We start from the raw sequence: 16,631 nt of genomic DNA, 5'->3' as shown, positions 1-16,631 counted from the left end.
TGGTTTATGCTCTGATATGCACTTCTTCTTCTTCTTTTTGTTTTTAGGTGGCTGGCATCCAAACTGGTGCATTACCGCCACCTACTGCCTTTCTTTGCAAACTAGAAATATCTAGCACTTTATCCCCTCAAAAAGAAAAGAAAATTAAAAAATTAAAAATTAAAATAAACTAAACTAAGAAGGGAGCCCTGTCAACTTCAGTGCCCTAAATTCTTTTATTCAACCCTGTCTCCTTCAGATACTGCAGCACCCTTCCTGCCCCCAAGGATAATGCATCCCTCAATTGCACCCCTCCTACTGCCAGCCTCCTCTTCAACCTGCCTCGCTCGTTTCTAAATTTCTGGCAATGCCACATGACATGATCCACCGTTTCTGCTGTCTTGCAGTACTCGCACAGTCCGGTTGGGTGTTTTTTAATTAATTGTTTTGTTTAGCTTTGTATGTCCAATCCTGAGTCTAGTCAATATGTTTTCTTCTCTCGTGCTAAATATTGTTGTCCTCCCCTTGTTAACATCCTTCTGAATAGTATACAGATGTCTTCCTGTGCCTCCTGCCACTGTGCTGCCATTCCTTAATAATGTTTATTTTTATTAGTGATTTAGCTTCTGATTTGCTAAATAAAATGTCCTTCTTGTTCTGACATTCCAATGCTTGCTTTGCTAGTTTATCTGCTGCTTCATTTCCCTTTACCCCTCTATGTGCCGGCACCCACATGAATGCTACCAAAATACCCATATGATTAAGACGGAAAAGTGCTTCGTGTATTTCATTGATTAAGTCCTGCCTGCTGTTAGATGTGAGTGATTGTAATGACAATAATGTTGAACTGGAATCCGAACAAATGATGACCTTACTTATCTGAACCTCCTCCACCCACTGTAGTGCTGCTAGAATGGCCAATGTCTCGACTGTATACACCGACAGATGGTCTGACGATCTCCGTTTTACTTCATAACGAAAAGATGGGCTGGTGACCGCAAAACCGGTTCTACCTGTACTAGGATCTTTCGATCCATCCGTGTATGCCGGAGTAAATGATTTATATGTCGTCTTTAGCCTATCCTCCACCATTCCTGCAATATTATCAATGTTTTTAAGTGCTTGGGTTTTGTTCAGAGTGAGAAAAAATGGATCAACTAATACTGAGGAAAATAACCAAGGAGGTGTTACCGATAGCGACACGGTAGCAGTGAATTTTATCTGATTAAACCCAATCTCCCTTGCAAATTGTCCACTACTCCACGCAAAGCATCCCCGTTTGTCCTTTTCGCTTTCCCAACACGGCATGAGCCCCTTTGTGGTTGGCTGCTTGTCCACGGAATGCCCTTCAGATTGGCCCAATAGCTCAACATTAATTGTTTACATCTCAAATGCAGCGGCATCTCACCCACCTCCACCTGGAGAGCAGACACAGGACTTGTTCTCAAAGCCCACAACAAAGTCTCATAGCCTGAGATTGCAACACATCCAACTTTTTTTAGTAACGTTTTTGCCGCAGTTCCAAACGCTATACACCCATAATCAAAAACTGATCTCATCAGCGCAATATAAATATTCTTCATTGCAGGCCTGCTGGCTCCCCATTCCGACCCGGTTAGACACCTCATCACATTTAAAATATTTTTACATTTCCTAACTATCATCTGAATCTGCTCATTCCATGGTCGCTTATCATCGAACCACACCCCTAGAAACCTAAAAACTTTCACTTGTTAAAGAATTTGCCCATATAGCTTTAGCTGAGTAACCACTCCTCTCTTCCTAGTAAAGCAGATTGTTTTAGTTTTCCCCACAGAAAACTTGAATCCCCATGCATAAGACCATCTTTCTACTTCATTCACGGCCTCTTGTACCTTCCCTTTAATATGGTTTATGTTCTTCCACAACGCTCTATCATCTGCGAATAGGGATCGTCCAATATCACTCTGAACTCGAAGGAACACATCATTTATCATGATGAAGAACAGTATTGGACTGATTACACTACCCTGAGGTGTACCATTCTCCACCGGGTATCTTCTCGATAGTGCTGTCCCAATTCTGACTTGGATAACTCTGTCAAGTAAAAAGTCTTTAATCCAATTGTATACTCTGCCCCCTATTCCCATAATATTCAACTTAATCATCAACCCTTCCTTCCAAACCATGTCATATGCCTTTTCCACATCAAAAAACACCGCCATCACTGACTCCTTATTTACCTGGGCTTTTTTGATTTCCGTCTCTAAACAAATAATTGGGTCCATAGTTCCTCTACCTTTCCGAAATCCACTTTGATGAGGTGTTATCATTCCCCTGGTCTCCATATAATAGCTTAATCTCCCGGTTATCATTCTCTCCATAATTTTACCTACATGAGAGGTTAGTGCTATGGGTCTATAATTTGTTGGATTTGATGAATCTTTGCCCGGTTTCCTGATTGGAATAATCACAGCTTCTTTCCATGATCTAGGAAGTCTCCCCATTTCCCAAATTTTATTATAAAATACCAATTTCGTCATTGCTAACCTACCCAACTGCTTCAGCATTATATAACATATTTCATCCTTCCCTGGTGATGTCAATCCGGCTCTTTCTATCACCCTTTTAACCTCTTCCAAAGTAAATGGGGCATCCATTGAACTATTAGTATTGTCTCTTCTTTCCAGAGCACCAGGATGAGCCGACCGTGTCCTTTCCCTCCCTAATTTACCCTCTCCATCCCCCAAATCTCTCCCACAGGTGTTGATCTCCCAATTCTACGACAGTAATTCCTCCAGCTTTCCCTTTTTGCTTTCCGAATGGTTCCCCGTACTCTTGCCTGCACTCGTTTGTACTGGATCGGATTCTGGAAGTTATGCGTTCTTTTTAATAGCTTAAGAGCTTTGTTTCTTTCTTTCACTACTCTCCCACATTCCTCTGTCCACCAGGGGACAGGGTTGCCAGGTCTGTGTGACAAAACCAGCCCAATGGCCAATCAAAACCAGCCCAAAACCAGCCCAATGGCCAATAAAACCAGCCCAAAAACCAGCCCAATATCAGAACTCAAAATATGCCCGTGCTAAACCATATACACTGCTTTTAAAGTCCAACAGCATTGCTATCATTGCCAAATGTATTGTAATATCTACAAAGTAACACCAAATGTTTAGTATGCCAGCATTAAAAGCAGTATTCCCTAAACAGTTATTTCACCTAGGTCCTAAAATGGCCTTGTGTAATTAGATACAGTATATTATCATAAATAAAATGTGTATGTGCTGATCTGGAGTCAGTTTGGTAGGATTTGGGTATAAATAAATTATTTCATTTAAAATATGGATTTTTATTTAACCCTTGTGTTGCCTTAGGGTCATTTTGACCCGAATCAATATTACACCCTCCCTTAGGATTAATTTGACCCCATTCAATGTTTAATGTCGGTGTTCTTTCGGTAGTCAACAAACAAACATAAAGTGCCTCACACTTAAACTTGGAAAACAATATTAATTCTAATAATTTTCTGGAGGTTTTCATTGCTGGCGTCAAATTGAACCCAAAGGGTAAAATATGTGAGTAAATATAAAGGTAACAGGAGGGTGTAATATTGATTCGGGTCAAAATGACCCTAAGGCAACACAAGGGTTAAAGATATTCATGTAATTTGCATGCAAAATAGGTCTACCCGAACCAGCGGACAAAAAATTCAACCCGCGGCAACACTTCAAAAGTAGCCCAATTCCGCGGGAAAACGGCGGACCTGGCAACACTGCCACTCAAAGGGGAACATACGGGGTCTCTTTGCCTCGTGTCCAGGGGGGAAACAGCGCCCCCAAAGACTTGTGGCCAAAGATATATCGCATCGGAACTACCATAGAGAAGTCTTTGAAGCGAGCATTGTGACGTCACTCAACCCACCAGAGCACAGGGGGTCCAGGTGAGACCCGAGCACAGGGGGTCCAGGGTTCTGTGCTTTGAAGTCACCTGTGACGTCACGGAGCAGCGAACCAGACTATGTAATACTAGTGATTTCCAGCAGACGGCACTGCTCCTTCATTGAAAGGAGTGGGGCGGATCTGTGAGTCCCGGAGAAGGCAGTTGGCGAAGGTTCTAGGGATTTGCCTGCCCTCCCCTGAGTGTCGGCCATTGCCGACACACGGGGGGGGGTTTGTAGGCTATTTTCCTACACTTTCCCGGGTGTAGAATCACCTACACCTTCTGCAGGTGGCGGGGGGTTCGGTTTGAGTCACCTCGTGTGTCTCTGCCATAAGAATCCCTCACACCCCCCCCTGGTAGGGAGGTTTGGCGAGATTCACAGAATGGTTGATGGGATTTGTGAATATATATATATATATATATACACATACATATAAATACACATATATATATATATACACATATACACAGTTGCTTCCCGGGCGCATCACTGCAGCCCACTGCTCCTTAATAACAAAGGATGGGTTAAATGCAGAGAACTAATTTCCCCTTGGGGACTAATAAAGTATATATCTTATATATACAGGACTGTCTCAGAAAATTAGAATATTGTGATAAAGTTCTTTATTTTCTGTAATGCAATTAAAAAAAAAAAATGTCATGCATTCTGGATTCATTACAAATCAACTGAAATATTGCAAGCCTTTTATTCTTTTAATATTGCTGATTATGGCTTACATCTTAAGAAAACTCTAAAATCCTATCTCATAAAATTTTAATATTTCCTCAGACCAAGTAAAAAAAAAGATTTATAACAGCTGAGTGTTTGTCAAGGCTCAGGAAACCCTTGCAGGTGTTTCGAGTTAATTAGACAATTCAAGTGATTTGTTTAATACCCTACTAGTATACTTTTTCATGATATTCTAATATTTAGAGATAGGATATTTGAGTTTTCTTAAGCTGTAAGCCATAATCAGCAATAAATCAGAATAAAAGGCTTGCAATATTTCAGTTGATTTGTAATGAATCCAGAATGCATGACATTTTTGTTTTTTTAATTGCATTACAGAAAATAAAGAACTTCATCACAATATTCTAATTTTCTGAGACAGTCCTGTATATATATATATAAACACAGCTGAATTCTAAAATGAAAAAAAGAAATAATATAAAACAAATGAAATGAATAAAAAACTAATTAAATCCAGTATATACAGGACTGTCTCAGAAAATTAGAATATTTAATTGCATTACAGAAAATAAAGAACTTCATCACAATATTCTAATTTTCTGAGACAGTCCTGTATATAGGCATATATCAGGCATGAAAACGGGTCAGGGGTGAAAAAGGTGAGAAGGATAGGCGCGCGGGGGGGGGGGGGGGGGGTGCTGGCGACTTCCACGAACATCGATGTCGGACGTTGTATAATAATCTGTAGGTCCTCCATTCTGACACCAAGTCAGTGATCGGGCCCTATAATAATAGTAATATTGTGTATAATATGGTCATTCATGAACCAACTTCCTTTTTTTTTGGCGTGAACAAGTCTTCAAGTCTTGTGCTCTGCTGAGCCACGAGTCTGTTCCTTGAGTCTGTTCTGCCTCTACCTGGTTGTCACGATCTTCTATACCATACCTGCCATAAATATCATGATACAATACCATAAAAAAGACACTGGTATATTTATATATAATAGTAATAAATAAAATATCTGTAGGCCTATGGTTCACTTTTTACCAACTTTTTCAACACTTAACAAATGGCAGTAAAATTAGTATTAGCCTACAATATATTAATGAAACTACATGGAGCCATCATAGCGTTGATTATACACTATGAAGCCGTTAGTCTGTATCTGACCAGATGATACAGAGTTCATCAGGATGAGCAGCTGTAGAGTTACAGAACTTTACAGACTGAACTTAAACATTTCACTTCTGGCATCTTTTTTTATTTTTATTTTTAAAGCCGAAAATTCCGCCACTTGTGTGCGCAGACAGCTTGACACAGAGCAGCGTGCGCTCTGATCCCGCTCTTTTAATGAAGTATCGATAAAAATATGCTAAATCACATCGCTCTTAACGTACGGGTACTTTGTTAGTATCGCTACACCGTGCAGCGTGACAGCAGCAGATGTAGCGGCTAACATACAAGCTAACCTAAACCACCAAACGCTGAAGACATCTTGACGCTGATTGGCCGAGACGCGACACGTCCCATCAAAGATGTTTTATTGCGAAGAGCACCACTCCACATTTTCTCCGTGTCCCACTCCAATCTCATAAACGCCGGCCGGCCAATTGACCCCCCCCACCCCATCCCAAAACAAAAACTCTTCGGTTCTACACGATTCACGTAAGTCACCTATTTTGGTTTCAAAACGGCGAATTTTGTCGAAAGGTGAGGGATTCTCATGCCTGAATATTAGAAGATGAGGATGAACCCCAACAAAAAGGTATTTGCCAACCATTAATAAAGCCATGACTCACAACCTGTAGTTAATGTATAATGCGTGCCTTATTAATAAGTTGAACAAAGATGTATATCTATTTATAAATCCACACGTCATATTTTCCAGCACAGCTGAAATAAGACAAACATTATATAACTTTAGGTCTGTGACATACATACAGTATAATAAAGTATAAAATATATGGTGGCAATAATTCAGATATATTTTAGATATGTACGGTTTTAGATTTGACGTTCTCAAATCTTAATGTATTTCAATTTGAACCCTGTTACTCAGAATTTATATCATAAACACTTAATAACTGTTTATTAAACACATTATTTATAATGTAGTTGTAACAAATTATAAGTAAACTGTTTATTTAATACAACTTAAACTCCCTGCAGTATAAAGCATCCATAATTGGAAAATAATCAATACATAGTTATCATATATGCCTTCAAAATACATTTATAAACCATATTAAACCTGCCTGTAAATGTACATAAAAAGTTATTAAATGCTTTATAACGGTCATGATTTATTCACATATGATTACAACTTTTATGTTTTTAAGCATTTCTACATGTTTCATAGGATGGGCGATAGTCATATATGTGTAACTGTTTACAACTTCCAAAACATGAAGTGTTATTAAACCATTAAGTAAGTTACAATAAACTCCTAAATGCTAAACTGTTATTAATTTGTGAGCACCAGAATACAGATGGCTGGCTGTTTTTTTGTATTTTTTTTTAAATTGGTCGGATAATGTTTTCCTTTCATTGGTGGCATGAAAAGCACCTTGTGTGTAATAAAAACGCCATGTTTTAGACAGTAGGTTCTGTATGTGATCGGCCGACCTCTGACCTCCCGCCCTTCCCTCCCTCCCATTGTCTGTTCTGTGGAATAAATACAATTGGACGGTAACTCAAGGCGTGTACGTGTGATTTTACTTCTTTTCACTCAAATATATCAAGGAATGCTGGATTGAGACCTCCAGTGGCATCACATTTGAGATATATTTACATTTTTATTGACTAATAGGTAAGTTTATACGGATGTATAAAACAATCAGATTCCCCACGAAGAATCATACGGCATGACAAAGCATTAAAAATAGAGATGCTCCGATCAGCTTTTTTGGTGCCGATCACTGAAATCAGTATCTGCCGATCCAATAATACCGATCACCGATCACTGTCGAATCGACAGTGTAGATTGAAGCATTCTATTTATGTGTAGCATTATTTATGAAATGAATTCTTCTCAACAACATTGGTTATGTATTTTAAGTATTTAGAATTAAAATACATTAAATACATTTAAATTTAGTACATTAATATTGTTTGATTGCCTGTGACGGGATTTCAGATATGTATGGAACACATCTGCATCAGTCATTTCCTGGAACTCTTGTGGAAATCTATATACAGGACTTCAAATAATCAGAAATGTGCTTTTTTTAACATACAAAAGTCTGACCTTTATTTTTTATAAACTCTTCCTTGGTACAGTAAAAATTTAATTTTAGCATAATTTAAATCTCAGAAACGATCTATAAAGATACTAAATCAGTTAATTGTTTACTTTTATTTCTTAGTGTATGATTTGTCGACATCTTATTTTGAAAAACGGATGTTTTTTCACGTGGTTCTTTCCGCTAACTTTGGAAAACCGGATGTTGTGTCACGTGAATCCTTCCGTTAACTTTATCAAAACCCTCGCGCCCGATCAAATGCATGTCCTGTGAACATCAGTCTATCGGGGCACAGAAATTATTTGTCGGCTGAGTTGACCACGGAGATCCGAGTGTCGGCTGAGCTGACCACGGAGATCCGAGTGTCGGCTGAGCTGACCGCATTTCGGTGGAAAGGGGCCGCTCGGTCAGTGATATGATCCCTCTGCTCTCTGTCGGCCCTCTCCGGGCTCATTTTCTCTGTTGCTATGCGCCGCCATTGAAACGTCTCTGATAGTTCTAGATTCTATGTCATCTGATCGGCCAAGTTTGATCGGCCGTTTGAGAACGCCGATCGAAACCGATATGGGGAATATCGGCCGATATGGATCGGCGCCGATCAGATCGGAGCATCCCTAATATATATATATATTATAATTGTTCATCACGGCAACAGTTTCATTGCAAGTCAAACGGACAAACTTCCTCTTCACTCCTTTGAAACTTTCACTTTCATTTATGTGGTTTCGCCATATTTGGTAAAACGTAAGAAAAAATTTAATATATATATATTTTTAATAAAATAAAAAAAATGCAATTACATACCAGTTGGTGGCGCTAAAGCACCAAACAGTTGTTTGCCAACCGCCATTAAAGAAGAAGAAGGAAAAAAATTTGCATAGAATCTGTTGTCATGGAGATAGAACCCATCAGCATTGCCTTTCATGCTCAACATAATATAGTGACATCATCATGATGACATCATTCTGCCTGTGCTGCCTTTGATCTGTGACATCACTGAAGTGTATAAGTAGGAGAGAACCGTTTCAGTTTCTTTGAGAGTTAGAGGAGAAGCACAGCACCCAGAGAGAAGTAAGCCGCACACAGAGAGAAGCAAACCACAAAGAGAGAAGCAAACCGCACAATACGATCAGATTGATAGCTATGGAGGACATGCATCAACAAACAACGATCACGGAGAAATGCAGCTGCCGGAGGCTTTCGCAGAACTGCATAATCCGTGATGATAAGGTTAACATCAGCGAGGACGCTCAGAAGATCCAGGCCTGGAGATCTGAGCCACTCGAGAAAGACCTTGCGGGCAAAGGCCTCGGTCAGGGCTCTGACCGAGTTGATGAATAAGAACAAGACCACGTTGGATCAAACCCTGAAGATCGGGCAGGAGGAAAAGGTTGGAAACATCGGGACGGTTGTTACCAAAGAAGAGTTGGCTGAGGTGATCCAGGCCTGGAGAACAAAGCCACTCAGGAAAGACCTTTGCAGGGCAAGGCCTCGGTCAGGGCTCTGACCGAGATGGATAACAACGGGATCAAGATGGATAACACCCTGAATATCGAGGAAAAGGAAAGTTTGAAAACATCAGGATCAACTTGATAAATCGGCAGGTTCGGTTTATCAAGAAGACCACCTGATTGGAGAAATGCAGCTGCGGAGGGCTTCGCAGAACTGCATAATCCATGATCAGAAAGTTAACATCAGCGACGGCGCTCAGAAGATCCAGGCCTGGAGATCTGAGACACTCGAGAAAGACCTTCTTGAGGGCAAAGGCCTCGGTCACCGTTCTGACCGAGTTGATGGAGAACAACAAGATCACGTTTGATAAAATTCTGTACCTCGAGCGGTTAGAAATAAAACGGCTAACTGTTGAAAATGAAAATTGAGAAAACACCAGCCCTGAAGAACACCAGCCAGGAGACTCTCAACATTTATCATCAGAAAACAGAAAAGCTGAAGAAAGACCTTTGGAAGTGGAAGCAGAGAGTTACGGCTGTGAATGATGAATGATGAAGACTTCCCTTCAAAGTGAGCTCCACACAGCCCAGGTTAACATCAAAGACCTGCTGGAGACCAACGCTTCTCTCAAGGAGACAGTGAACCGGATGCCTCTCGATCTAAAGGCACGGACAACACCCAGGTGGTGTTGGAGGAGGAGAACACTGCCCTCAAAACACAGCTGAAAGCCAAGGTCAAACACCGTAAATATGCAAGGACCATCGCATATATGACCGAGGATTCTTCTGTTCAGCTCCGCGAGGTACAGGCTGCGGCCCAGGACCTGGAGAAGGAGAGGAACAACCTCCGCCAAGATCTCCACGCGGCCCAGGTTAACATCAAAGAACACCTGGAGACCATTGCTTCTCTCAAGGAGACAGTGAACCGGATGCCTCTCGGTCTAAAGGCAACGGACAACACCCAGGTGGTGTTGGAGGAGAAGAACACCTTCCTCAAAACTGAGCTCCACACAGCCCAGGTTAACATCAAAGAACACCTGGAGACCATTGCTTCTCTCAAGGAGACAGTGAACCGGGTGCCTCTCGATCAAAAGGCACCGGACAACACCCAGGTGGTGTTGGAGGAGAAGAACACCTTCCTCAAAACTGTGCTCCACACAGCCCAGCTCAAGATCAAAGACCAGCAGGATGAAGCCAACGCACTGGCTGAATCCCTTTGCAGGTGGAAGCAGAGAGTTACTGCGGTGACTCAAGAAAAAAAGACTTCCCTGCAAAGTGAGCTCCACACGGCCCAGCTCAAGATCAAAGAGCAGCTGGAGTCCATAGCTGCTCTGAATGAGAAGGTAAAACAACATCCACTCAATCAAGAGGCAGCCAAGGACCAGGAAACTCTCAAGATCTACCAGCAGAAAACAGATAAGCTGAAGAAAGACCTGTGGAAGTGGAAGCAGAGAGTTGCTTCCCTTCAAGGTGAGTTCCACACTGCCCAGGTTACCATCAAAGACCTGATGGAGACCAACGCTTCTCTCAATGTGGCAGTGAACCGAGTACCTCTCGATCAAAAGGCACCGGACAACACCCAGGTGGTGTTGGAGCTGGAAAACACCTCCCTCCTAACGGATCTCCACACAGCTCAACACCAGATCCAACACCAGCTGGAGACCATCGCTGCTCTGAATGAGACGGTGAAACAAATGCCGCTCAATCAACAGGCAGCGGAAACCACCCAGCTGGTGTTGGAGCAGGAGAACATCGCCCTCAAAACAGAGCTGAAAGAAGCCAACGTCAAATATGCATGGACCATCGCATATATGACCGAGGATTCTACTGTTCAGCTCCGTGAGGTACAGGACCTGGAGAAGGAGAGGAACAACCTCCGCCAAGATCTCCACGGGGCCCAGGTCAACAACAAAGAGCTGCTGGAGTCCATAGCAGCTCTGAGTGAGACGGTGAAACAACATCCGCTCAACTTAGAGGCCGCAGAGATCCTCCAGCAGCCCGAGATCTCCAACCGCCCGCGGGGGAAGAAATGGTACCAAAAGATGAACCCATTCCACAAACATCAACGAAAGACCAAAGACTAGAGACAACAGGAGACACAAGAGACACAAGAGACAGTAAGAGACAATAAGAGACACAGGCCACAATAATGGACACAAGAGACAAGACACAAGCGACAATAGAACTATGTTGCTGCATGTCTTGGCTAGGTTATATAAAAACAAAGGGGCTCACCTGGTTAATAAGGCGTCTGAAGGCGTCTCCGGCAGACGAATGCTGGCCTATCAACGTCTTCTCTCCTTCTCTGGCTCTATCTCTGCAGCCAGAAGATCATTTAACAGAACCAAAATTCAATCTTTCTCACCACAAACAACTCTTTATCCTTTCCAGCCTCCTAGACCACCACTGCAGGGTGGGGAAGGAGGAGATGTCCTCCTCAAGGATCTCCTTCCACACTTCTACCGAGCCACTTTGGAAAGAGGAAAGAGAGGGAGATGAAGAAGAAGTTAATGGAAGTGTAGTGAGAGAAGATGTCTCTCTCGGCGGTAATGAGGAAGACAGTGGCAGAGACGATGGAGAATCAGCTGCAGATGAAGAAGCAGAGTTGGGAAAGCCGATCAGCGTTATGAAAAAGTGGCGCTGGAAACAGTGGTCCAAATCGGATCTTTAAAAGTTGTATATGATTTAGGATCTCTTTAAACCAACTGTTATGTGTCGGTGGGAGAACGTGTTTCCACTTCAAAAGTACGAGGTGTCTAGCTAACGGTGTCGTGAAGGCCAGGAGGCGCCTGCCGATGGCAGGTTGTGGGTGTGTAAGCGAGTCAAGTGAAACCGAAAAGCCATAAAAGCTCAAGCGGGTAAACTCAGGCAAGTAAACGCAGCATAAGGCGCTGAGAGGATTCAGAGTTAATGTGAGATGGGATCGTTGAGAATTTAGTACCGATGTCAAAGAAAAGACTTTACGGTGTTTAAAGTCATACGCGGGTAAAGCCATGGAGATAAGCCGCTAAAACTCTCAGGAGTAAACGCAGCTTAAGGCGCTGAGAGGATTCAAACATTTATTTTTTTTTTTTTTTTAATTTCTTTTATTTACTTTATGATTTTGTATTGATTTTTGCAAACACAGAAATGAAGAATAATACCACTTCCAAGAAGTTGGGGTATACAGAACGGTGTATACAGAACATTCAGGCGTTTGGAAAAATACAGATACAAAGTCATGAAGGAGGGATGGGTGTGGGGGGGGGCTTTAATCAGTGTTGTCACGGATGCCAATATATAGGAGACAACTATTTCAGTTTCTTCGAGCATTATTGAGTATTTACAACACACATAGAGAACCAAAGCGCACAGAGAACCAAAGCGCACAGAAACAAAGTGCACTCAGACAAGATCAACTTGTTAGCTCCAGAAGACATGTATCAACAAACAACAGTCATTGGAGAAATGCAGCCTTTCGCGTAGAAACCCTGCATCATCCATCAAGAGAACGTTACCACCAGTGAAGACGCTCAGAAGACCCACACACGGAGAACTGAGCCACTGGAGAAAGCCCTTTGCGGGGCTAAAGGTCTCGGTCAGAGCTACGACCGAGACGATGGATGAGATCAAGATTTATAAAACCCTGAAGATCGAGGAGAAACATCAAGATCGAATTGATAACACGGAGGCTTCCGTTGATCAAGAAAAGTCATACTGGAGGTATGCAGCTGCCCAAATCATTTGAGCAGAACCCCTGCATAATCAACCAGAAGGTTGTTACCATCAAAGAGTGGGCTGAATTGATCCATGCGTGGACGTGGACAACTCAGCCACTCAACAAGCCCTTTATGAGGCAAAGGCCTCGGTCAGGGATCTGACCGAGATGATAGATAATAACAAGATCAAGTTTTATAAAACCCTGAAGATCAATCCGCGGAAAAGGTGGAAAACACCAAGATTCGTTTTATAAATGGAGCATTCCGTTGATCAAGAAAAACATTTAATCCGAGAAATGCAGCTTTAGAAACCCTGCATCATCCATCATAGGAACGTTACAACCAGTGAAGACGCCAGAAGACCCACGCATGGAGAACTGAGTCGCTGGAGAAAGCCCTGCGGGGCTAAAGGTCTCGGTCAGAGCTACAACCGAGATGGTGGCTAACAACAAGATCAAGTTTGAGAACACTTTGAATCTCGAGCGATTGGAAAATAATCGTCTGTGACTAAAGAAAAGACTTCCGTCCAAACGGAGCTCCACACGGACAGGTCAACAACAAAGACCAGCTGGAGACATAACAGCTCTGAACGGTGAAACAAAGGCCGCTCGACCTCAAGGCCGCTCGACCCCAAGGCCGCTCGACCCCAAGGCCGCTCGACCTCAAGGCCGAAGATTCTGAGAGGATTCAAACTTGTATTTCTTTTTGTTTTGTTTTTTTAATTTTTTTTATTTACTTTATGATTTTGTATTGATTTTTGCAAACACAGGAATGAAGAATACCACTTCCAAGAAGTTGGGGTATACAGAACGGTGTATACAGAACATTCAGGTGTTGGGAAAAATACAGAAACAAAGTCATGAAGGAGGGGGGGGGGGGGGGGCTTTAATCAGTGTTGTCACGGATGCCAATATATAGGAGACAACTATTTCAGTTTCTTCGAGCATTATTGAGTATTTCGGCACAACACAGAGAACCAAAGTGCACAGAGAACCAAAGCGCACAGAGAACCAAAGTGCACTCAGACAAGATCAACTTGTTAGCTCCAGAAGACATGTATCAACAAACAAGTCATTGGAGAAATGCAGCCTTTCGCGTAGAAACCCTGCATCATCCATCAAGAGAACGTTACCACCAGTGAAGACGCTCAGAAGACCCACGCACGGAGAACTGAGCCGCTGGAGAAAGCCCTTTGCGGGGCTAAAGGTCTCGGTCAGAGCTACGACCGAGATGGTGGCTAACAACAAGATCAAGTTTGAGAACACTTTGAATCTCGAGCGATTGGAAAATAATCGTCTGTGACTAAAGAAAAGACTTCCGTCCAAACGGAGCTCCACACGGACAGGTCAACAACAAAGACCAGCTAGAGACATAACAGCTCTGAACGAGACGGTGAAACAAGGCCGCTCGACCCCAAGGCCGCTCGACCCCAAGGCCGAGGATTCTGAGAGGATTCAAACTTTTATTTCTTTTGTTGTTGTTTTGTTTTATTTTGTTTTATTTACTTTATGATTTTGTATTGATTTTGCAAACACAGGAATGAAGAATAATACCACTTCCAAGAAGTTAGGGTATTCAGAACGGTGTATACAGAACATTCAGTCGTTTGGAAAAATACAGATACAAAGTCATGAAGGAAGGATGGGGGAGGGGACTCAAAAGAAAAATGGCACTGGTAATGGTACTCCTGGTTTACTGGGATGGGGTTCGATACCCTGAAGTGTCGGTAATCGGCTCACTGTTGAGAATGAGAAACTGAGATCTGCCTTGAAGAACACCAACGACCAGGAGACTCTCAACTTTTATCAACAGAAAACCGAGAAGATCTATTTATTTAATTAATTAATTTAATTAATTTAATTTATTATATTTATATCTCCTCCGTGAATCGCCACCTTAACGTGGTGGAGGAGTTTGAGAGGCTCAGTGATCCCGGGAGCTATGTTGTCCGGGGTCTCCCAAGGCAAACAGGTCTCGGGTGAGAGTCCAGACTAAGAGCGGTTCAAAAACCCTGATGAATAGCAGCACGAGCTTCAGCTACCTCGCCCGGACAAGGGAAACCGGGGCACCCTCCCGGAGCCAGACCCAGGAGGGGAGCTCGTCGGCGAGCATCTGGTGGCCGGGCATTCGCCTATTTATTTAATTTAATTCATTAATTTAATTTATTATATTTATTTTACTTATTTAATTAATTTATTATATTCATTTATTTACTTTACTTTTTTATTTTTTATTTATTCATTTCATTTAATATATTTATTTATTTTACTTATTTATTTTAGTTTTATCCTAGTTAACTAGAAATTTAAATAACCCACAAGCCTCCAAAAGAACAAAGGCACTGGTAATGGTACTCCTGGTTTACTGGGATGGGGTTCGATTCCCTGCAGTGTCCGGCTACTTTTTTGGCATAAACGTGGTTTAATATTTTCATTGTCACTGTTTCTGAAAATAGTGTTTCACGCTTTCTACATTCACTAATAAGTGATATCCTCCAAAGTTTGACTGAATGAAACAATCACACGTTATCGAGCATCACGAGACTCTTTATATATATATATACATGTATATATATAAATATATACACACACATATATACACATACATATATATACACATATATACACACACATATATATATGTGTATATATACACATATATACACATATATATACACACTCATATATATATACATACATATAAAGATATACATATATACACACATATATATAAATATACACATATATATATATATATTTATATATATGTGTGTATATATATATACACACATATATATATATACACACATATATATATACGTGTATATCTATATATACACGTATATATATACATATACACACATATATCTATACATACACATATATACACATACACATATATATATACACACACATATATATATATATGTGTATATATACACATCTATATATATACATATACACACATATATATACACACTCATATACAGGACTGTCTCAGAAAATTAGAATATTGTGATAAAGTTCTTTATTTTCTGTAATGCAATTAAAAAATTATTAAATATTAAAAGAATAAAAGGCTTGCAATATTTCAGTTGATTTGTAATGAATCCAGAATGCATGACTTTTGTTTTTTTAATTGCATTACAGAAAATAAAGAATATTCTAATTTTCTGAGACAGTCCTGTATATATACATACATATAAATATATACATATATATATACATATATACACACACATATACAGGACTGTCTCAGAAAATTAGAATATTGTGATGAAGTTCTTTATTTTCTGTAATGCAATTAAAAAAACAAAAATGTCATGCATTCTGGATTCATTACAAATATTGTTTTATTCTTTTAATATGGCTTACAGCTTAAGAAAACTCTAAAATCCTATCTCATAAAATTTAATATTTCCTCAGACCAAGTAAAAAAAAGATGTATAACAGCTGAGTGTTTGTCAAGGCTCAGGAAACCCTTGCAGGTGTTTCGAGTTAATTAGACAATTCAAGTGATTTGTTTAATACCCTACTAGTATACTTTTTCATGATATTCTAATATTTAGAGATAGGATATTTGAGTTTTCTTAAGCTGTAAGCCATAATCAGCAATTAAAAGAATAAAGGCTGCAATATTTCAGTTGATTTGTAAT

The 16,631-nt window shown here is 40.8% G+C and overlaps 1 protein-coding gene across 4 annotated transcripts in view; it reads right to left on the bottom strand.

Annotated features, from left to right (window-relative positions):
* Window positions 1-16,631, bottom strand: part of LOC130193288 (copine-1-like) — a 37,575-nt gene that overhangs the window by 4,565 nt on the left and 16,379 nt on the right. The window contains exon 4 of one of the 4 annotated variants that reach the window (XM_056413760.1): window positions 11,514-11,595. The exons of 1 other annotated variant lie outside the window; for it this stretch is intronic. In XM_056413760.1, the coding sequence (XP_056269735.1) occupies window positions 11,514-11,595 (82 nt within the window). Of the gene's footprint in view, window positions 1-11,513; window positions 11,749-14,638; window positions 14,715-16,631 lie in introns of those variants that run through there. 2 more of the 4 variants (XM_056413758.1, XM_056413761.1) reach the window with 2 other exon arrangements.

The sequence above is a fragment of the Pseudoliparis swirei genome, chromosome 4 (genome assembly GCF_029220125.1).
Source record: "Pseudoliparis swirei isolate HS2019 ecotype Mariana Trench chromosome 4, NWPU_hadal_v1, whole genome shotgun sequence".
Classification (NCBI taxonomy): Eukaryota; Metazoa; Chordata; class Actinopteri; order Perciformes; family Liparidae; genus Pseudoliparis; species Pseudoliparis swirei.
This window is presented reverse-complemented; position numbering and strand designations above follow the sequence as displayed.